At 39.6% G+C, this 23,037-nt stretch overlaps 2 protein-coding genes across 4 annotated transcripts in view; both read right to left on the bottom strand.

Annotated features, from left to right (window-relative positions):
* trappc9 (trafficking protein particle complex subunit 9) overlaps positions 1-10,925 on the bottom strand; it is a 233,699-nt gene extending 222,774 nt beyond the window's left edge. The window contains exons 1-6 of one of the 3 annotated variants that reach the window (XM_026155948.1): positions 10,825-10,925; positions 9,334-9,441; positions 8,125-8,717; positions 4,218-4,363; positions 3,918-4,043; positions 208-234 (exon numbers count right to left, since the gene is read on the bottom strand). In XM_026155948.1, the coding sequence (XP_026011733.1) occupies positions 208-234; positions 3,918-4,043; positions 4,218-4,363; positions 8,125-8,705 (880 nt within the window). In that variant the 5' untranslated portion in view covers positions 8,706-8,717; positions 9,334-9,441; positions 10,825-10,925. The remainder of the gene's footprint in view (positions 1-207; positions 235-3,917; positions 4,044-4,217; positions 4,364-8,124; positions 8,718-9,333; positions 9,442-10,824) is intronic. The other 2 variants (XM_026155950.1, XM_026155951.1) reach the window with 2 other exon arrangements.
* Positions 10,926-15,487: 4,562 nt separating this feature from the next.
* On the bottom strand, positions 15,488-21,507 carry sh3bgrl3 (SH3 domain binding glutamate-rich protein like 3). The gene is made up of 3 exons (XM_026156626.1): positions 21,348-21,507; positions 19,060-19,227; positions 15,488-17,885 (listed from the first exon to the last, which is right to left on the bottom strand). The coding sequence occupies exons 1-3, from the start codon at positions 21,390-21,392 to the stop codon at positions 17,820-17,822; spliced, it is 279 nt and encodes a 92-aa protein (XP_026012411.1). The 5' UTR covers positions 21,393-21,507; the 3' UTR covers positions 15,488-17,819.
* Positions 21,508-23,037: the final 1,530 nt, after the last annotated feature.

The following is a 23,037-nucleotide window of genomic DNA, read 5'->3' as shown; positions in this document are numbered from 1 at the left end:
TGGTGAAACCAAACCAACAGAGGAGAACATCTGTCACAGGAGGGAGAAGTACATCGGGTGATTTGTGAAACAAACTATATAAATCAAGGTGGTGACGGTGAAGGATGAAGAGTGATATAAAAACAGATGCAAACGAGGGCACGTGTGATCACAAGCAAGCAGGCAAATTGTTGTCCAGAAGAGCTAAGTTGGTTATACATTCCATACCTGGATCAATGAGAACCTCCTGAGCCCCTACAGACAGAGAGAGAGAATGCAGATTCACTCCATGATGCAGGGAGCAATGTTAGCAGTGTTAGTCCCAACAATTTGCAAAAATGGCTGCTGCTGGTTTGCCATGAAACACTGAGCATGTAGCTGTATTATTGACACTGCTCATTCATCGGCCAATCAACATCCTATTAAGTGATGACAAGCAATTTTGAGCTCAATAAGGCGTGGTGAATAAAGCTTTGTGTTAAGCTTCCAAACATTTACACTGCTGCAGCTGCTGCCACTCTGGCTCATTGATATACTACACCGCTATACACACACTATAGTAGTATTTTAACTCTATATTAAACTACATAAGAGCGCCATACATGTTACATTTTATGCATAGTAGTACTTATAATATGTAATACAAAGTGGTTGTAACTATATGGAGGTTGATTAAATTTCATTAAAACCATGTGCGAAACAGAGCATGTGCAACGGTACTAAAAAAAGTTGTGTACTTACACAACTTAACAAAGTAATAAACAAATAGTATATTTTACTCTTTGTGAATTAGGCCAAATGTGTAAAATCTGCAAACATGAGGAGGCACTGGTGCAAAAGTAACTGAGGGAGGGAGGCAGTATAATGCCTTCATAAAGTGCTGCATTTGAAGCGCAACACCTGCTCAAAATCTCATTTCATTTCATTCTCCTCATCACAATAAACAAACTGTTTGTTTAACAAACAAACTGTATTCACTGGCTTTTAATACAGTGTGAGAGTTATTTGATGCTAATATTATAAGTTATTTGGTACTAGTTATTTTGTAGTTCTGTACAGAACTTTGGTCAACGCTGCTGCTGTAATGAAATGTGCTATAAAAATAAAACAAACTTCAACTTATTATTAATGCAACCAATAAACCCAAACTGATCATCTTCAAAAAATGAAGAAATATATCTGAATAAAACTGAAAAGAAGAACTCTACTTTTGACAAATTCGGAAAACAAAATATTTACCGTATTTCCCGGACTACAAAGCGCACCTGAATATTAGCCGCACAAGCTAAAATCAGGGGAAAATCCTGTTTTGTACATACATTAGCCGCACCTGACCAAAAGCCGCAGGTGTTTCAATGTTGACTCATCATATGTAAGAGAATATGCACAAAGGGAATTGTCAGGAAAGAGATGGCTGTTTGGAGACACACCCCTTTTATTAATATTTTGAAAAACAAGTTATGGGTACATATTTGCACATGTGCTGTGCTTCATAAATGAGTAACAAATGTAGTACATAACAATAACCTACAGCACACCAGAAAAATAGATTCGGACTACCTTTTAGGCTCAGGTGCAGTGACACGGCTTTAACAAGAAGAAAAGTCAGTCATTCACCACCATCTTCCTGCGCTCTAAAACCACCAAAGTCCTCTTCTCCAATGTCGGATACAAACAGGCTTAGGATGGCTTCGTCATCCACTCTCCACTTCTCTCCTTCGTTGTCACTTTCAAAACCAAAGAAATCCTCATTGTCATTGTCAGTGTCGGAGTCGAACACCCTCTGAAGGGCCGTGGCGGTGTCCTCCTCTTCATCATGCAGCAGTCCAGCCCTTCGAAATCCGTTGGTGATCGTGGATGTTTTCACACTTTTCCACGCCGTCAGAATCCACCGGTGGAGTTGAGCACAACTTGCTTTTCGCAAGTTTATCGCCGCTCGTCATCCACGACTCCCGCTGAACGCGTAGCGCTACTTTGAAGTTTGTTTTTCGCGCTACTTGTACGGCACTATGTTGCCTGGCGGATGGACATGTGACCAACATACCACTCTTGAACCCCGATCCTTCCGCCAGGCAACGTAGTGCCGTACAACAGCGGAACAAACAAAACAAATCGTCTTACGATATCACAAAAATCATGGACAATCTATAGAAAAGCCGCACCTGACTAAAAGCCGCAGGGTTCAAAGCTTGTGCAAAAAGTAGCGGCTTATAGCCCGACAATTACGGTAAGTAGTACAAAACCTAGAATAATTCTGGGCCATACTGTACATATCAGGGCCCACGCTTATGCTCAAAATGATAATCATGATTACTTACAACATTGACATTTTGATGATTTCTCAGGATTAATCAATCATTTTATTGCCAAAAACAAAACATATTAACGCCAATGTAGTGTGAAATTATTTGCGTCAAAATAAATGTATTCCACCTTATCAACAAAAAAATACATACAAAAAAAAAATCATCACCAAACTAACACAAAATTAAATCAGCGCGGGGTACGACTTTCATTCTTACGGGCGATCGTGGCTCAAGAGTTGGGAGTTCGCCTTGTAATCGGAAGGTTGCCGGTTCGAGCCCCGGCTCCGACAGTCTTGGTCATTGTGTCCTTAGGCAAGACACTTCACCTACTGGTGGTGGTCAGAGGGCCCGGTGGCGCCAGTGTCCGGCAGCCTCGCCTCTGTCAGTGCGCCCCAGGGTGGCTGTGGCTACAATGTAGCTTGCCATCACCAGTGTGTGAATGTGTGAATGACTGGATGTGTAAAGCACTTTGGGGTCCTTAGGGACTAAGTAAGCACTATACAAATACAGGCCATTTACATTGCATTACATTCCTTTTATTTAAAAGACATATTTTCAGAGGGACGGGACTAAAACTCATAGCGACATGAGACCCCTCTCTGTTTCTGGAAATGGTTTCATGCAGTTTGTAAAGTGTTTTCAGGTGTTTGAGTAAGTTAGTTGTGGCACAAACACTAAGATACTTCTTGATTAACATCACTTGAACTAAATAATACGAAGTATTGCCAAATAGATGATATTCTGCTTCACAGGACAAGCTCTTTGCCTTCTGCTGTGCCAGATATTTGAACTTTCTTGTGCATTTGTCTTTAATTCAGTGTTACTCATCCAGTCAACAATCAGGAAACTTCTAGCTGCACAGTGCAGGGAACAGGCAGGCAAATACTCAGACGCTCATTTAGGGAGCTCTCCGATTCCATTTTGCTTTACGTTCTGTTTGCGGAGCATACATTTTTAGTAGTACTCAATCACAATTATTTAATTGTTAAGAGCTAAAATCGTGTTCAAGATTCAAATTCAATAAAACTGTGCAGCCCTAGTGCATAGCTGAATTCCTTTTTACTGAACATTTAGCTTTAATTTGTTTGCTGTTACATTTTTACTGTCACTGAAATTCCCTTTTTTAGTTATTTTAATTTGATCATTCGTTTAATGTTGTTGTTGTACAGCCTTATGTAGTTTATAAATACTTAAAACTATCTGAAAATTAATTGTTAGGGGGGGAAAAAAATAAATCATATTCCAATCCTAAATCCACAAATCCTCAGATTCATTCAGACAAATGCGTTTTAATAGTCTTTGTGTTTAGCAGACGGTCTACAGATTCAGTTAAGTTAAGGTATACACAAAGCTGTGTTAAAATTAGAGCAAGTTAAAAGCAAGTTAATAACAGGGCAGGCAGAATAAATGATGTTAACTGTAAATTAGCAGTCATCAGGTTAGGTGAGAAAAGCTTTGGAGGTTTCAGGAGGTACTCTGCACACAAAGTAAGCAGCTTTCTTCAGCAAGCAAAGCTTAGCAGTGTTTGCGCTGCTGATCAGTAGAGATATTCTCACTCAGTTACAACTCACACATAGAAAACAGTCATCAAGGCCAGCGCTTGACAGCACGGTTACAGAGTGATGTGCTCACCTGCTCTGTGGCGTTTCCCTGCATCTAGTGGCTGGGAGATACTCTGTTTGCGCCCCATCATCTTCCCCGCTGTGCCTCCAGGGTAGTGGAATATGACAGAGGCTGAGCATAAACCCTCCAGTGCAGCTGCAGACAAAAAAAAAACAAAAAAAAAAAACACAGCACTCTACCACTCAGATCAGCTTGCACTAATGATCATTTGCTTCAAAGTTTTGAGATCTGCATGTAAGGCGAGCAAAGGCTATAGTATTTACTCTCGTCAACAACTGCAGTATTAAGTCTGCTTCCTCCCAAACTTACCACCTAGCCAGAGGAAGTCATTAACTCCCCTGAGCAGCTCCACAGCCATGTGGTAGTGGACCAGCGCGTCCTGCAGCATGCCTGCCTGGAGACACAAGTCCCCAACGTGCTTCCTCATCCGTCCCTGACATCGTTTCTTATAATGCCTGAGGGGAAACGAGTAGAAAGAGGAAGGAAAAAAACTTCTTCAGACAACAGCAGGGTGGATCAAGTGTGTCAATTCAATCTAGAATAAATGTTTCGATTTTTGGCAATTGATTTGTTTGAATACAAAAAACAACTCTGACTTATGCTGTTGTAATTTCCTATGTCAGCAGGGGGTGGGGAGTCTTCTACAATGAGGATATATTAGGAGGGAGAGCAAAAACAAAAGAGCAACAAGACAAGGACAGAGTATGAGCTGTCCTACCACCCCTTGGCCTTTAGCCTTGCACAAGAACACACAGGAGGTAACAACTTTACCAGGACACACAGGGAACTTAGCTGCCTTGTGCAAGACATTTGAGACGTCTGAAAAACAGGAGGTCGTATGAAAACAATATGAGGGATCAGCAGGTGAAGTGAATTCATGGGCAGAATTCTCTTAGGAGTGTCATCTAGAAGCAGGGATATAAAAATCTACAGGAACAGCTATTCTGGGAGAACTGTGTCACACATTTGGGCAGTTTAAATATTCATACAAATGCTCAGCAGGCTGCTTGTGAACAGTTTTCTCTCTGATAATTATTTCTGGTAGGAAACTAGACTGCTTAGTAATAAAAAAAACAAAAAACATATCAAACTAGATCTGCAGTTATGGAAACTTTCATCTGATTCGTGTCTTAGGAGCTGCTGTGCCAGGCTGGAATGTAGCACATGATCTCATGAATAAAGAGATGAGATCTGATCTATGCCATTCAGCCAGACAGATCACAAAACAGCACCTTCTTATTCCCAAATGCTCTCTAAAGCTGGGATGAACTTCAGCAGCAATGACATGTAATGCTTAGGAGACCAAACTATCAGCTCCTCCTTCATCAGTGTCTTCATGTTTCAGTATTAAAAGCACCTTTTTTTAAAATAACTATTTGGTACATTTTTTTTTATATTTTGCATTATATTTTGTATCCATTTATTTCAGATTTTAAGCCTGGGAAACAAAGAAATCTTGTTTATAATATATATTATCACTTATGACGTAAACAATAGTTAAAAATCAGTGATAAAATGTCATAAATATCATAGTATTTGCAGATACAGGGACACAGGTCAATACTGCTGATATCAGCCGTAACCAATATTCAGCTAATGGTTTTCACACATACACACTCACACGCAAATGTACAATATTAACATAAAATTACTACCCTGGTGTTTACCATCTAAAAATGCATTTATAAAACCCCAAAAGTACAAGCATTAAATACCAATAAAGAAATAGACTTTTTAATGTTTTGCATTTGTTTTTACTTATATATTAAATTTGAGTTTTTGCCTTCTATTCAGTTAGTTTGCAAGGTGGGTTTGCCTGTTTCAGTTTAGATTTTTGGATTGATAATGTTTCATATTAGTTTAGTTTTTGTTAGTTTTCGCCTTTGTAATCATTATAATATGAAGTTCTTTCTTGTTGTTGTTTTTTTTTCATCTTTGCACGGCATAGGTTTCAGATGTCTACAAGAGGTATTACAATAAAAACAGCACTTTTGTGAAGGCAGTTCACTCACACACATGTAAACATTCCAAATCTCAGTAAGCAAATGCACCAAAATCCCATCAGTCGGGTTATGTTGACAAATTTTACCAAACTGACAAAAAAGAAAAAGAAAAAAGAATCCTCCATGTTTCTAGTTTATTTTCTCAGTTCCTTGCTGTGTCTGACATACCCTCCCAGAAGCAATAAAAGGGAGTTTGTGGCACAGACATCCTGGGAGAAAGAACAGGCAGATCTATTTGTGGATCACAAGCAGATTTGAGTTTAGTATCGGTTCAGTGCGACACGCTTGCCATGTTCCTGTATGTTCCAAACATGTTCCAGTATTTGCTTATCAACTAAATCTGATCATCAGTTATACTTACTAATACTACTGTATATTACCATTACTTTTTAAAATTATATAAAATAACAATATATTTAATGAGGCCAAAATCAGCAACATAATTGAAGGATGTGTCAAAGTACAATTGAAATAAAGTTTCCATTATGAATTTTAATACTCTTAAATTTGATAGGTTTTAATTGGATCTTTTGTTAAAAAGGTTTTGCCATTTTCACTGTAATTAGGATCAAACTACACAGGTCTTGTAAATAAAGTCTCGTCTATGTTTCATTACGCTGACACAAGGACTTTTTTTTCCTCATTTACTTTCATTCATTATTGATTTTATATCTATGAATTTCATGGATGCATAAACACTGTGGCTACCCTGTTGGTTAAACTTGTACAGTCTAGTGCAATCCATGACCCATGAATTCAGACTTCAATAGTTTGAACCCCGTTTGTTTTTAATGCTTTGGCCATCCCATTTGCAAGTATGAAGATGGCTGATTGTTAAATAAGAATGGTTTTTGCAAAGCCTAAAAACAAAAAATGATCTCACTGACAAATAAATTGTTTTACTAACATCAGTGTCCACCATCAGAAGTTTGTATGAGCAACTGGACTGCATTAGATATATTTATATTTTGGGCTTGAGACATTATAATTGTAAAACGTATTAAATCAACCTATGCCTGTGTTTCAACATTATCAATGAACTTGAACTAGCTACTCTCCAGACTTCGGGCTTAAACACATTAAACAAAGAGCTGTAACTTGTAATGTCTAGAGTTCTGCCTGTACAATAACTGCTGTAATTCATTATCAGTGAAGTACCCTGATTCCAGCCAAAAACAAAAAAAGGATTTTTGGAAAAAAGTAAACAGCTTTTCTAGTAATATTCAAGTTTTTTTAAACCAAGATGGAATTGGTGGAAATGCTCACCTGGAGGCTTCAAAATAACAGATCGCAAACCACCTGGAGATGTCACAACAGCTATGTACACTTTTTATACCATCTATGGTTCTACTTTTAACATTTCCTAGGAAAAACACCACCTAGGTTACTTTTGTGCTTAAATTTAACTTCTCATGTGTCACAACTCTTGCACTGCAACGCTGCTGCTCGGCACTAAAGTCATACTTTGAATTAGGTAGTCTGTCATCAATAACAGTAACTCATTAGAAGAAAAGAATGGATGTCCTTCATTTTGTTTACACACAGAGCCAGGAGGACAGGTATAATGGGAGTAATTAGGATTTCTTGTAAATGGGAAAATACTTAGAAACATGGTTATTTAACTTCTCTTAGAATCAACTGTGAAAGTAGAATTAATCTGTGTGTAACTGGTGAAATTAACAAAAATGTTGTGCTGCTTATTAGTACTTCCGTACATTCAGGATTCATTCTTTTCCCTGTGGAAGAAGGAACTATCTTGCATTTTAAAACTATTTATTCAAAGTGCTCTTACTTTAATTCTGATTATTCAGTTATTCAAAGCCAATAATGTCAACTAAGCCATTTCCACCCAGTTGGTCCATAGACTGAACAATGCGCAGGAGTGATGAGTTTGGTTTGGAGTCATCATCAAATGAACAGCAGCAGTGCTCTTTTGGGCAAAGCTAAAGCTGATGGGATAGATGTGGATTAACTAATGAGTCTAATGTCTCACCTTTTTGCACCCAATAATAAACTCACAGGACAGTATGAAAGAAAAAAAAGAAGAAAGACAAATAAAGCAAGGTAAACAAACAAACATGAACACAGCAAAAATCAAAAGACAGATTTTTGACAATTTCTGACCAGGTGAGGCTGACATGTTAGAAGCAACCTGACACAGACAACACCACCGACCTGCAAAATAATGTGACTGCGATGACAGAACGACTCACCTGCTGTCCGTGTCTAAACCCACAAAGTCCTTCTTCTCAAAGGGCACGCAGAGCAGGGGGATCTTGTCACCGGATTTATCTGTGGCACGGTCAAGCCGCTTGGACTCCAGGACAATATATATGGACTCCACAAAGTCCTCCACTCTCTTCTCCACATCAGAGCACTCTTCAAAGCTGGGATAGAAGGCCACGTCCGTGCGCTGCTGCTCGGTAATTTCCCCACTCAGCCCAAATACCAGTAACCGCGAGTCATACAGCGTGGAGCTGTACACTTCCTTCTGGCCGTGGAAGCGCTCGGCCGTCTGGGGCCACTCCTTGGACGTGGCACATGTCGTGATGGAGATGAGGCCCACCACTTTGCGGTGTGTCTGGAAGTCACCCCACTCGTTGTTTTCAGGCAGGTAGTGGTGGCGGTAGCGAATGAGGATGCGCTGGGAGTCCCTGATGTTCACCTGGCTCACGCTGGCAATGCGCTTGTAGATCTTGAAGAACTGATCCTCGGGAACGATACCAACCGGCTGGACCACCACAAGTACTGTCTGGTGGTCCTCAGCACACTGCATGTAGTCTGGGACGCTCATCTTTACATGTGACTGCATAAGACCGAAAAACAAAAGCATTTAAAAGAGATGATCTTAATTCAATTTACAGTGGCAACAATAACCAGTTAATGTTTCAGTTTGAAACATTAACTGGTTCTATCACTAATAAATGCACATTTCCAATATTACAATACTGAACAGCAATTTGGGAAATGCTAGCAAAAAAGAGGGGAGGGGGTTTGTCGCTAATCATCTTTAAAGAAGATGAGGGAAAGAAGAGAGCCGAGATGCCACAAAACAGCTTGTGATGAAGAGAGAAGCTGCTGCTGAAAGTCTTTTTATGTTAAGAAGAAAAAAGAGAGATTGAGAGAGACATGGACAGGGTTGCTACACACACAGCAACAAGAAACAAGGTGTGTATTATTCAAGGTGTGACACAAAGTTTGGAAGAACAAGTAAAATGGAATATGTTTCACAGTTGTCCTTCATGCTGAAATAAAATAAAACTATCAAGATACAGCAAAAGGTTTTTTGTACCACAAACTGGCACAGCAGTTCTTAAAAAAAGAAACCAGTGTTGCTAAGCCAGCAAAGCAACACTAAAAGTCTAAAAGACACCAAAAGACAACTAAAGGATTCATTGGCTTTAAGTGCAATATAGAATTACCTTTAAAATCCTTCATAAACTTGTGAAGTTCAAAAGTCCACAAAGCTCTCAGTTGTTTTAGCCTCCAGTTACTGTGGTCCTCTTCTTTGGGACAAGCTGCCTGCTGACCTGAGATCAATTACATGTGTGCAAACATTTTAAAATACTCAAAACTGTTCTGTTCACAAAGACTTGCACTCAATAGCTGTGTATGTGTGTGTCTGTGTATAGTACCATTTGTTTATTTTACCTTCTTTGTGAAGCAAATTGAGTTTATGTATAATGAAATTTGCTATATAAATAAAATAGCCAATTGTCTATATTGCAGATGATGACATAAATATTTCCATGGTTAAGAAAAACAAATTCAGATGATCTAAACAAGTCAAGAACAATCTGGAGTGGGTATCTGTTTTCATGAATGGAAACAGAGAGAGTTTATAACAAGCACTTCATAGTTTGACAGCAACTTCCAAAAATGTGTCCTTGTCCAACACACTATGAACCTATACGTATATATCTGCAGTTGAAGAAAAGTGTGTGGTGTTTTGTTTTGGTTTTGTAATTAGATTTCTGACAGTAAAAATATCTAGTTACAAAAAATAAAATAAAATAAATAGAAAGCCATGCCTCTTAACCTCCTAGGACCTGGCGTCCACATATGTGGACATCACATTTTGGGTTATTTAGACCAAAATACTCAATTGTCCTCTCATTATACTGCTACTGTTCCATCGAAATTTTAAACGAATATCCTCATATGTGGCTGTCAATTTTCTTAGAAACAAAAATCAGGGGAAAAAAAAATAAATCTGGTAATTCTTTGTTTTTACATTCATCGGGTCCCAATCAGCCCAAATATCAAAGAGAAATTAAAAATGCATGCTGTGGAAGAGTTCGGGTCTTAGGAGGTTAAAGTGACAAACTAAAGGATGTCTTTTATTAATTAAACTGTAACACAAATCTATGCAGATCGTAAACAGGTTTTAAATAAGTTTCCCATGAAAGCCTTTTTATCAAGGGTTAGGAGAACAACACAAATCTGCTGAGTTTAAATGATAAAGTCCTGCTTAGTGTCTCTGCTGTGTAAAGCGACTCATCCATAGGACGAAACGATGACAATAAGGATGCACTTCTGCCCAAAAGCAATATTAACACCTGCTAACACCTGTGATAGAAACAAACACCAAGCAGTTGGAGCTAACATGTGTCAGCTGATACAATTAGCAGGAAAAGAGAGAGGAAAACAAGATATCAGATAAAACAGAAGTCCCGGTTTAATGAGCTTTTCATAAGCTAATATGTCTCTATAAGTTTGTGGCTCCCGTTTAACTACATTCTGTCAACACACTGCTTTCAGCTAGCTTAGCTTAGCTAGCTAATCTATGAATGTGTTGCTTACAACGGTCATACAAAAACAGCACTGAGTAATGCGCATATAAGTTCAGTCAAATTAATTTTCTTTTACAGAAGTGCCATTAATACATTTCAAATAACGAATATTCACGTTACCTTAGCAGCTACCTGTCAAATCTTTGAGCTTCCTTCTTTGGCTCAGTACTTAGCGACAACAAATTAACAGCGAAACTTCCGGTGTCGGTTTTCAAAATAAACTCTCTAGCTGTTCTAAGACAATATCTTAAGGAAATACGAACATCAGTTCATTCAATAGTTATTTTTATACAGTAGATCTTTTGCCACTTTTGCTAGCTTACTGTAACGTGGTAGTTTACAATGAACTAACTAGTTTTCACGTTTCAGATTTTGAGAAGTTGAACAATACAGAAATGTGAGCCGCAATGAAGATATGAAGAAATTATACTCTGAATTTTTATTATTAAAAACCAACCCCAATGCCAATATGGATAATGTTCATGTCATGCTAGCACTTTACCATGTGACCTTGTGGGCCAGTTTATTGAGTCTGTTGGCATCCGCGACCCTCAACCTGCTGCCCCAGCATGCAACAGCATAGAGGATGGCACTGGCCACAACAAACTCATAAAAAATCCTGATCATTGTCTGATAGATGCTGAAAGATCTCAGCCGCCTTAGAAAATAGAAACGACTTCCTGTAGAGGGCAGTGGCGTTTTTAACCCAGTCCATTTTATTATCAGCGAGAACTCCGGGGTATTTATAGTCCTCCAGAATGTCCACATCGAGCCCCTGGATTGAAAGAAGGGTCATAGGTTTCCTGGCCCTCCTAAGTCTTCAATCGGTTCTTTGGCCTTTTGTCAAATGAGCCATTGCACTCAAGCGACATCATACTACATACCAACTTCAATGTGAATTTTAATGTTACCAATTTCTCCTTCTTCCTCTTCTCCCTTTAGGAGTTGCCTCTAGTCTCACCCTATCTGTACATAGATCTTCTTTGCTGTCTTCCTTTCTTTCCCTCCTGCCAGCTACATCCTTCTACCTTCTTCTGCACATGTCCAAAGCATTTTAGCTTTACTCCTCTTAGGTTCTCTCCAAATTCCTCTACCTAAACTGTCCCTTTAATAAACTAATTTCTCATCCTGTGTCTCCCAATGGAAATCTTAACATCTGCCACCTCCCCTCCTTTCTATTAGTGCCACTATCTCCAAACCATAAATACCATACCATACCATACCAACTTTATTTCTAAAGCACTTTAACATAAAACCAGGGTTTCACAAAGTGCTGTACATGTTAATAGCATACGTAAAGAAAATTAAAATGAGATACGATAAAATAAATAGATACAATAAATTAAAACATGTTAAAACAAATTGAGTCAACCCCTCTAATCAATGCCAAAGGCTTCAGCGAATAAATATGTTTTAAGAAGACTTTTAAATTCAGAGACAGAAGAGGCCTGCCTAACATGCAAGGGCAGATCATTCCACAACTTTGGAGCAGCTACAGCAAAAGCACGATCACCTTTAAATTTATACTTAGTTTTCGGTACCTTAAGGAGCTGCTGATTGGCGGACCTAAGGGAACGGGCAGGTGTATATGGTTGTAGTAGCTCCGAGAGGTAGGGGGGGGGCCAGGCCATTAAGAGATTTAAAAGCAAATAAGAGAATTTTAAAAACAATCCTAAAATGTACAGGTAGCCAGTGGAGTGAAATTAAAATAGGGGTAATGTGCTCAAACTTTTTTGTTCCAGTTAAAAGACGTGCTGCAGCATTTTGCACAACCTGCAGGCGCCTAATGGACGCATCACTAATCCCAAAATAAAGTGCGTTACAATAATCCAGCCTAGAAGTAACAAAGGCATGGATTACTGTCTGAAAATGCTGTTTCGATAAGATAGGCTTTATTTTGGCTAATTCCCTCAAATGAAAAAAGCTAGATCTTACAACAGCTCTGACCTGGCTTTCAAGTTTAAGATTTGCCTCTATTTTAACTCCCAGATTAGTGATGACTGGTTTAACATACTGTGCCAGTGAACCAAGATCTATAATAGTGGCCTCAGAAGCGCCACCAAAAACCATCACTTCTGTTTTCTGTTCATTAAAATGTAAAAAGTTCAAAGCCATCCAAGTCCTTATTTCATCAAGGCATCTGAGCAGCGGGTCTACTGAGAAGCCATTTATCTTTTTAAGTGGGAAATAAATCTGGGAGTCATCGGCGTAGCAGTGGAAAGAAATCCCATGTTTCCTGAAAATAGACCCAAGGGGTAGGAGATATAGAGAGAAAAGAAGCGGGCCTAAAACTGAACCCTGTGGAACCCCACATTGAAGAGAAGCAGTAGAGGATACAAACTCCCCTAGTTTCACAGAGAACGTTCGCTCTGCCAAATAGGATCTGAGCCACTGCAGTGCGGTACTCCGCATACCCACCAACTGCTCTAAACGGGAAATTAAAATATTATGATCCACTGTATCAAAAGCAGCAGTTAAATCTAACAGCACAATAATAACACAGTCACCTGAGTCATTTGCCAAAAACACATCATTAAAAACTCTTAAAAGGGCAGATTCAGTACTATGTAAAGCTTTAAAACCAGATTGGAAAACTTCTAAAATACCGTGTTCTTCTAGGAAGGACATTAATTGCTTGTAAACTACCTTTTCAAGAATCTTTGAGATAAAAGGCAGTTTGGAAATAGGTCTGTAATTCGCAATAATATCAGGATCAAGAGCAGGTTTTTTGAGTAGAGGCTGAATCACTGCATGTTTGAGATTGACAGGTACAACACCAGAGGACAGACTACTATTTACAATGGATTGTACAGCTGATGCTATAGTGAGAAAAACCTCTTTGAAAAATCGAGGAGGGAGAGCATCATAAGGGGAACCTGAGGGCTTCATGTGAGCAACCAACTCCTGCAGGCAGAGCATGGAAACTGGCTCAAACCTGTCAAAGACAGCAGAACTAGGGACAGGGGTAGAAGGGTCGGGAACGGACTGGGAAGTCTGTGCTTTGACAGATAGCACTTTATCAATAAAAAAGTGTAGGAAGTTTTCACAAATTTCCTGAGAAGACTCGACACCAGCAGTCTGTGGAGCATGAAGGACCATGTCAATAGTCTTAAATAAGACATGAGGCTTACGACAGTTTGCCTGAATAATAGTAGCGAAATGTTTCCTCTTAGCATCTTTTACAGTTTTCTGGTAAGAATTCCAGTAATCTTGTAACATTTGGTATGACACCTGAAGTTGATCCTTCTTCCATTTACGTTCAGCTCTCCTGCACTTTCTTCTGGCAGCCCGGGTGTCTTCATTCAGCCAGGGTTCAGATTTGGCTTTAACTTGCTTAAGCTTAAAGGGGGCCACTGAATCTAAAGCAGTTTGGCAGACAGAATAAAACCACGTACTCAGCTCTTCTGTATCATTGCATATGAAATCAGGAAGGCCGCCGTTCTGATTAAAAGCAATAGAGAACTGTCCAGCAGAGGAAGGGTTAAAAATACGACAGCTCCTAGCAGCAACAGGAGGAAGATTAACTTTAGTACAAGGAAGGAAAACCTCAAACAGGACAGGCCTATGGTCTGACCATACAACATCACAAACCTCTAAGTTAGAGACAGGTAAATTGTGAGTTAAAACAAGATCCAACGTGTGCCCATATTTTTGTGTAGGCACAGACACAGGTTGCACAAGATCAAAAGAGTCAATAAGATTTAAAAAGTCCTTTGCCATTGGCTTGTCAGGGCAGCACACATGAATATTGAAGTCCCCAATAATAAGGACATGATCATATTTTGGCATAATTTCAGCCAACAGATCAGAAAAGTCATTTAAGAAGTTCTTATTGTATTTTGGGGGTCTGTAAACCACTGCACAGAGCACTGTGTGAGACCGACCTAGCTCAAACATGCTCAGTTCAAAGCTACTAGGTGAGGTTAATAATGGCAGTGGTTTACATTTATACTGCTTCTTAAAAACAACCGCTAGTCCTCCTCCTCTGCCTGATATTCGAGGAGAGTTTAAGAAGCAGCAGTCATCAGGTAAGAGATCTGTAAAAGCGCTGGACTCACCGGCCCTCAACCATGTCTCAGTTATACAGAGGAAATCCAGTCCTTGGGTCATAAATAAATCCCTTAAAATAAAAGTTTTATTACTCAGCGATCTAGTGTTCACCAATCCAATCCTGGTGGAGGTCAGCGTGTTCGTGGCTGACAGCGAGACCCGACGCAGCGGCCGCAGGTTCTGTAGGTTCGCACCGTGCCGACGAAGATGAGGGGAAATCTTTCGTGGCTGGGACATCTGATCCGAGCCAACAACGGGCACCAGCCAGGCATCGATGGGCTCCAGAGAGCACGGAGAAAAGGCATGACAAGGTACCGATCCACGTTCGTTCCAAAGAGCCGGAGAAGAGCGCACCAAGTACGCCTTAAGTTTCACGAGTAGACCGCTACGTTTGCCCCGGCGTCTGAAACGCTTTCGCCGTGAGGCTGGGGCCAGGGTCCGACAGAGGTTAGCTGGTATCCCAGATAGCAGGTCAGTCTTGTAAACCTTCTCACTCATCCTTGTCACTTGTCTTAGCTCTGTCTCCACTCTTCACCTTTCTTATGTGTTGTCCATTTCTTCGAGAATTACCCAAATGCAGCTGGTTATGCATTTAAACTGAGAATAAGAAACTAAGTGTCATGCATGAAGATGCCTAAAAATTAATAAAGCACTGATCTGCAAATTAAAATGACCTTCTTTCACTCAAACAGATAATATGTATAGGGATGTGTATAAGAATAGTCCAGACAGGTAGATTCAACTCCATTTTATTCATTTATTTTTTTTTAACCCATAAATCACTTTTCACAATCTTCTTGGAAGACAACAGCATTTTATTCCCTATTTTCTTCTTTTTTTTTGGCCAAGGGGAATTGGTCCAAAAGCAAAGCAGGAGCTCAGAGAGAGACGTGGAATGTCTGAACCATGATTCATAGTGATTATACATCAATAACAGGCAAACATCCACAACCATCAACTTACAAAACAGTGCACAAACATTGTGTGTGAAGGCCGTCATCGTTGGTGATCCCAAACCGTAACAATACGAGTATGACAGCGAGGGGGACTGACGGGTGCTATGAGTGAGACAGGGAAACTGGGCTGTTCTCAGTTAAACAGGGGAAAAAAAGAAATGGAATGATCAATATAAGTAAACTAATGATAATCAGCGTAATAACATGAATGCATAAAAAGCACAGATAAGTGAAGCCTTCATTTTTCCCATGTGGTGAGTGTTCCCTAAGGCTGGTAAGATTAATTCAGGTCGGTACAAACATGTCTGCTTGCACCTTTACATCTGTGTTCAGAATGAGGCAGGGTTTCAGTGCATAGTCACATTACTGCATCTTCATGCCAGGTTATTCAGATGAAACCGTAAGATGAAATAGACGGCGGAATGAGAAGATACGCGGTTGAAAGCCAGATCACTCAGATCTTTTGTTTTTTTCTAACTCTCTTCTAATTTCTTTTGCATCTTTCTGCCCCGTGTTGATGAACACAGAGCAGCCCTCAGTGCCAGAAATGAAGCTTTCAAGTTCAACAGGAACACTACAGAAAAATGTAGAAGATGGCAGGTAAGTGCTAACACTGCAGTGAGCATCCACCAGCTAAAATGTATTACAGATTGGCACCAAATGCAACATAAAGACATCTGTTCATCCCACTCTATTGGATGCGAAACGTAAGCAGCTGCTTATTGAAATGTATGACCACTGAATTTTTTTTTTAAGGCGTAAACCAGTTTTTAGTAAGTTTGGCCCAATGGAGATAAATCATAAATATATATGTAATACTTTGGTGTTCAGTTAAGATATCAACCTTTTTTTTTTTTTTTTTTTTTAATTGTTTTTTGACCAGAATCCAAAGACATTGCTTTTTTAATGCAGCGTGCAGGTTTACTTTGATGGCGTCCCACAGCGTTTTATTTTTCTTGGTTTAGGGAAGTAAAATGTAATTCTGTGGAATAATACTGCAGTAAAGCCATGAGCTCACTCATCTCGAGGCTTCATAAAAGACTTTCACAAACCACAGCAGCTATGTCCACCAATTCTACTGCCTTTGGTTTACACTGTGCTGATGGACACTGTCATACACAATCCCGCCAACAGACATTAGTCGCAGTAGAGTGCCATGTGCAGACAGACAAAAAACAAGCCTACAAGCTAGCAAACATGTATGTAAACAATGGACCATTTAAAATGTTATCAATAGTTGTCTTTGTATAAGTCGTTGCATTAGACTTACAGAACGATGTATTTTTGGGTGCAGAAAAACTTGACGGTAGCTTTAACGCATTGCACACAAGCTAATTATTTTTAGCTTTTATTTGTAATATTGTGAAGAACACACACTTGATTTCTGGTGGCACCGTTCCTTTAAGTAGGTCAGCTCCCATCCTACATAAGGAGACCAATGGACCAAAATTCTCAAAAACCAGCTTCACCTAAAATCTGTCTTTTAGCTGCTCTAATTCTGAATTAATTGGATTGAGGGACTTCACAGTCCTTGCTACTTAGCTGTACATTTGCATCCACATGAAGTGCAAACAGTGTGGTGTAATGTGCAACATGGGAACCTGAAGGCTACAGAATAAGATGCCAAAAAGTAGTTAAGACTGATGGATGATGGTGTGCTTGGTCTGCCTGCCACATCAGGAAGATTCTGGGTTAAATGTTGTCATCCAGTGGATTAGTTTAATCTTCAGCGATCAGTTGGCCACAGCCAAGATTAGTCGACCTAATTACCGCATATTCAGACAGCCCATTGATTCCTAATGGACCAGGAGCACTAACACTAGCCTGTCAGATGGATAAAATAAGATCTGAGAGGAATCAAATGGAGAGAAAAAAGGACATAAAAAGAGAGTAAGACTGATTTCAAGCATAATGGTGCATTACAGGGAATGTGTCTTTGCTGATTAGTAGTATTCATGATATTTGGCATTTTTCATTATGGCATTGAAAGTGGGTGGCCACTGCTAGTGGTGCAGAGTGAGAGAGAGAGACAGACAGAGAGACTGGACAACAGGACTCTGATAGGACACGAGGCGGGTGGGGAAATGAGGTTAAGGTACTCCGTCATCCTCACGCCAGTTTCAGAAACTGTTCCACTGTATCCGCTTCCACTGCCTCGGAAAACATTTCATAGTTCTGTCGAGAGGAAGAAAATGCCAACAGTGTTAATAAGTACACAAAACAACAAACCAGCAGCAGCACAATCCCACAACTGCTGGAAGTAACGCAGCACTCTGATAAATCAAAAGCAGAGCACATGAGCCTCGTGTAAATGTATTGTTCACTTTGTACAACTTGACCTCCGTTAAGGAAAACAACTGTTTCAATGAGTTCAGCGTTGCGTTATTGGTGAGAATATGTGAGTGTGTGTCTGTACGCCTGCATCCTGATGTGATATTTGTGAGGATGACAATGAACGTCAGAACACAAGACTTTTTGTTGAAATATATTCGAAAGTTTTTATATTTTAAATGCATCGTTTATTACGTGTTATTAAGTAACAGAGTTCTTGTATCGTCTCCACCGTGTTCCTTTTTATCCTCTATAGTTATTGTTGGATCCATTTATGTTATGTTGAGAATTAAAGAGGACTTTCTGCTGAAGTTTTGAAAATCAAACTTCTCCCTAACGTGGCCATTAAAGGTGACTGAGTTTGCAGGTCCTTTTGCAGAGAGCGGGAGCTGCTGTCAGCACAGAAGATTCTGAATGTAACCAAGAAAAATCTCAAATAGAAATACAGAGATTTTGAAACCACTGCTGCAGCACCAACGTAGGCATCCTTTTATGCTAATTCAGTTTTGCACACACATATCCTTGGCGTATAATGATTAACCAGTTTAATACTGGCACAACTTAGTAGAGAAGCAGTGACTGTGGAATTTTGATATCAAATTTTCAAGAGAGAAAAATAAAATAAAACCCAAAAATGCTCTTCAACAAACCTCCTTGAAGGCATTTAGCAATTTGACTGCGACAGCTAACTAACAACTGACACATGCGTTAACTATTTAATGATATATTGATTACTGATATACTGAAAATTTGAGGGACACATGCATTTAACAACCACGTGATTAAATCATCCTGCAGGTGGAGTTTACTTTGAAAAGTGTTCACACATGTTCAGTTGTCACAGGCAGCTTACAGGGCTTTGAGAGTGAAGTGTCAGGATGCTGGAGTAGATTTGAGATTTCAGTTTCAAAAACGTGGTTTCACATTTTTAACTTGTGACAAACAATTACTGTGTTGACAGCACCAGCACTTCACTGTATGAATAAGCAAAGAGTCTGTGTGTGTGTGTTTTCCTTACCCCACAGTACTGGTGTTCGTTGAAAAGCTGGGGAGGGACTGCCGTCGGGTCCCCCACTTTGCTCCTCATTTCATCACGGAGCTCCCCGCCCACAGAGATGTCGATGAGCTCGTACTGGATGCTTTTGCTTTCAAGGATTCGTATCACTTCTGCCTGTTGAGACTTCACCTAGCATTAAATAAAGCCCCCCCAAAAAGGCCAAAACAAGGGTTTTAGGATCTTAATCAACCCAAATACAATTAACAGGAAGCAGACAACTCATTTATCTGTGTTTAATTTGCAGACAGTGACATGTGACACCACAGTTTCCAATCTACTGTTCACCGACTACATTTCCAAGAGCTTAGCAGAGCAAAATCATGATAGCTGTGAAGCTGATAAGTGTTTTAGTCAGTGTGTGATAAAACAAGAGGCAGATGAAGGCTGAAATTCTCTGAAGGACTGTTCAGATACACCTGGTAATGCTATTTTCCCAAAAGGGAAAAAAACATGACCCTTTTTTCTTCTTTTTAAAAAAAAAAAGAAAAAGAAAAAAAAAGAAACAACACTATAATAGAAAAGAATATGATTTAAGGCATTTTTGATGCTCTGCCAGTAAAAAGCTGCAGCTTTATGTTGCATATGTTACACAAATGTGATGATTAATAGATGTAGTAGACAGTCTGCTATCTTGTGGGTGACTCAGGAAGTGTGTGTGTGTGTGTGTGTGTGTGTGTGTGTGTGTGTGGGGGGGGGGGGGGGGGGGGGGAACCACACCTAAAAACAGCACTAACTGGCAACACACAGACAGCCCAGTCTCATTTCCTTAAACTGAAAAAAAAGGGGAATTGCTCGTATTTGTTCCATAAAATTTTAGGAAGCACCTCTGAATTATGAGAAGTTTCATGTGTGCTGCAGCTGACTGGAAACACTGACATAATAATGTAGGTCTGAGCTACTGAGGTGATTCTAGAAATGTTTTGTACACTTATGCAGTTAAATTATAATAAGATGTTTTGAGGAATTGCATTAGTCTTAATATAAAAAAGCAAAAGTGAAACATAGACAAGTATTAAATAACTACGATGTTGCATCATCATTTTTTAAATAAGTTAGGTTAAAAAAATGCTACAGTGACGGGTGTAGCACACCGCAGCCACCACGAAGGTAGCTAGAAGCAATGCTGCACATGCAAGAGTTAAAAATGAACGCCTGTTACAACCTTTTCACTGTGCATTTCCTCACAGCTAATAGATACCAGATGTTTGTCCCACTCCACTGTACAAGCTAACTTCAAAAAGAAAAAAAAAAGTCCTGCAAAATGATTGTTATAAAAAAAAAAAAAAAAAGGTTGTACAATGTCAGTTTGTACACTTCTGCAGATAGTCTGAACATCACATTGTTCCATTTAGTCCTTCTTTATATATTCTGTGGAAAATTATGAACCAAACTATTACAAAATCCAAGAATTTGCTGCACTGACCATACAACAAATACACACATGACAACATAAAGTGGTTTGATGCATTAACGTTAGACTTCCTACTAGTTACTTCGGCATACATGTGAAATACCAGCTAGCTCTCATTTAAAGAACATTTGTATTTTATTACCGATTCCCTACGGGCTAACTGTCGATCTAGAATAACTGGAACAAGAAGATAGAGGATTGGGTGTGCCGCTTATAAAAATCCAAATTCCTTCGAAACATGTGCCGTTTAGTAAATCAGATTCATGCTGACGTATTAGATACACTCTGTTTATATCAGGCCTTAGCGTTATGGTTTAAATTAGCGAGAACAAGCAGCTGCCAGATTTTTAAATGTAGTTTGGTGCGCTTCTCTCTGTACAGGAAACGGATACTTGTGTTCGCTACAATGAACCACTCCTCATGCACCACAATAACACTATGAGAATTTCACTGATTAGAATAAGTAAGCGCTTTAAGGAGAATTATACGCAAAAACCTGCTAGCTAAGCTGCTTCATAAAAACACCTTTCTCCAACTAAGGCAAGGGAAGCTAGGTGGAATAAGGCAACCTGCTTTGTCTTTACGGGTCGTTTAAGTTTAAATTTAATTCCCAATGATAACTTTAATGATTATCGAGCTTTCACACTAATAACTCTGACGTTTCAATAATGCAATAAAGGGGCAGTGAGTTAGGCATAGGCCCGCTGCACTGTTAGTCAGGAGGAAGCTTACTACTGATAGGGTGCTGGGTGTGTCTGTTGGACTGTTAGCTGCTGCCACCGGAGCTAAAAGCATAAATATAACAGTACATGTTGTCAATTATGGCTGCTTGACTCACCGTCCTCGAGGCAGTAACAGTGGTGTAGTACAGTTTGATTCCCATAGCTGCAGATCCTTCCACTCTCTCTTTGTGTATCTGCTTGCAAGTAGCTTTCTCCCGCTGGTATCAAGGTAGCTGTTAAACCTGGAAGGACGTCCGGCGAGGTCCGCTTTTCAAAATAAAAGACATTTCGACTTCAAGTAAAACATACAGTCATATGTAACTTAAAAAGTGGGAAACACGTTTAAGACAGGTTGAATATGTGGACTCTGAAATCACAAATTGTAACATTCTTGATACAGCGACATGACTATGAATACAATAGTAACAGAAACAGAACTAGTAGCAATTATTATGAAGGTTTTGAATGTTTGATCAGAGAAAAAGCAGTCTGAAGGCATCAACGGCCCTTGTTTGACTGAGAAAAAAATGGTTTGGTAGGTTAATCAGTGATTAATTATATTTCTAAACACTGTTATTAGTTACATTATTATTTGCTTCATAGATCTGCGCTGGCAATCACTGGCAGCTCTTTTGACATGTTTAATGTTGAGACAGGAAATGGTTTGTTATTCTTGGGCAGGCTTGATTCTACTCTTCCTCTATCCTGTGGTCCGCTGTGCATAGTTTAAAGAGACAGCACATGACTTTATTCATGTTTCAGTGTGGCGTGAGGCATCAACTCCTGTCAGCCCTACATATAGGGTTATATATTTAATTCACTCTAAACTGCTACCTTCTTTCACTCAGTCTTACACACCTCCTTCTTGTACCCTTTCCCCTTCTTCATCTCACTTTATTAATTTTTTCCTCTTAAGACCCTGTCTTTCTTAATTTTTCTCTTACATTTTATCCACCTTTTGCAGAATTCCAAACAATCAGTTGCCAGAGAAAGTAAAGGCAGTTTGATACTCGCTTCCAGCATGAAGATACAGATCAAAGCAATAAGAGAGCCGAATGGTACTGGATTTTTTTTTTTTTTTGGGGGGGGGGGAATTGTTGTGGTGAACACATATTTCGAGAAGGAGGGGGAACAAAGGGTGACAAAAAGGAGTGTAGCAAGGTGCACAAAGGTAGGCTATATCTTATACAGAATCTGAAAGGATTAGGAAAGGAGGAGGAAAATGTAGCCAGGAGGCATTGCTTGTTGCTGTTGCATGACTCAAGAAATCAAGAAGCAGCACGTGAAGGTAGGAAGAAGAAGGAAGAATGTTGGGTGGAGTTCAGGAAGAAGTTGAGACAGGCTCTGCGTGGTAGGGAAAAGTTACCAAATGACTGGGTGAGGGAAGCTGCCAGGGAAGGTGTATCCAAGAAAGTGTGTTTTCTGGACAAAGGAAAGCAGACAGGTAGACCTGGTTGTGGAATAAGGAAATATAGCTAAGTGTTCAAAGGAAGAGGTCAGCAAAGAAAAAGTGGAATAGTCAGGGAGATGAAGAAAGTAGGCAGGAGTACTGGGAGACATGGCAAGTGAGTGGTGACAAAGTAAAACCGAAAAGGCTTATACTGAATTGTATGTGAGGCTGGACACAAAGAAACAAAGAAAAGGACAAACTTATTTTGCAAAGACCATCCATCCTTCTGCTTATCCAGGTCAGGGTCATGAGGGCAGCAGCCTAAGCAGAGGAACCCAGATCTCTCTTTCCCCAGCCACCTCTTCCAGCTTATGTGGGGGAACGATGATGCATTCCCAAACAGACTTTTCATAGCC

Source organism: Astatotilapia calliptera, chromosome 22 (assembly GCF_900246225.1).
Source record: "Astatotilapia calliptera chromosome 22, fAstCal1.2, whole genome shotgun sequence".
NCBI classification, from domain to species: domain Eukaryota; kingdom Metazoa; phylum Chordata; class Actinopteri; order Cichliformes; family Cichlidae; genus Astatotilapia; species Astatotilapia calliptera.
Note: the sequence above shows the minus strand (reverse complement) of the source record. Positions and strands in the feature narration are given on the sequence as shown.

Bases quoted from the DNA above. Each gene is read 5' to 3' on its own strand.
- sh3bgrl3 (XM_026156626.1), bottom strand. From the start codon at position 21,392: ATGGGAATCAAACTGTACTACACCACTGTTACTGCCTCGAGGACG. The intron at 19,228-21,347 runs GTGAGTCAAGCA...ATTTAATGCTAG, and splicing joins CTGTTACTGCCTCGAGGACG to GTGAAGTCTCAACAGGCAGA. The intron at 17,886-19,059 runs GTAAGGAAAACA...TCCTCTCGACAG, and splicing joins ACGAACACCAGTACTGTGGG to AACTATGAAATGTTTTCCGA.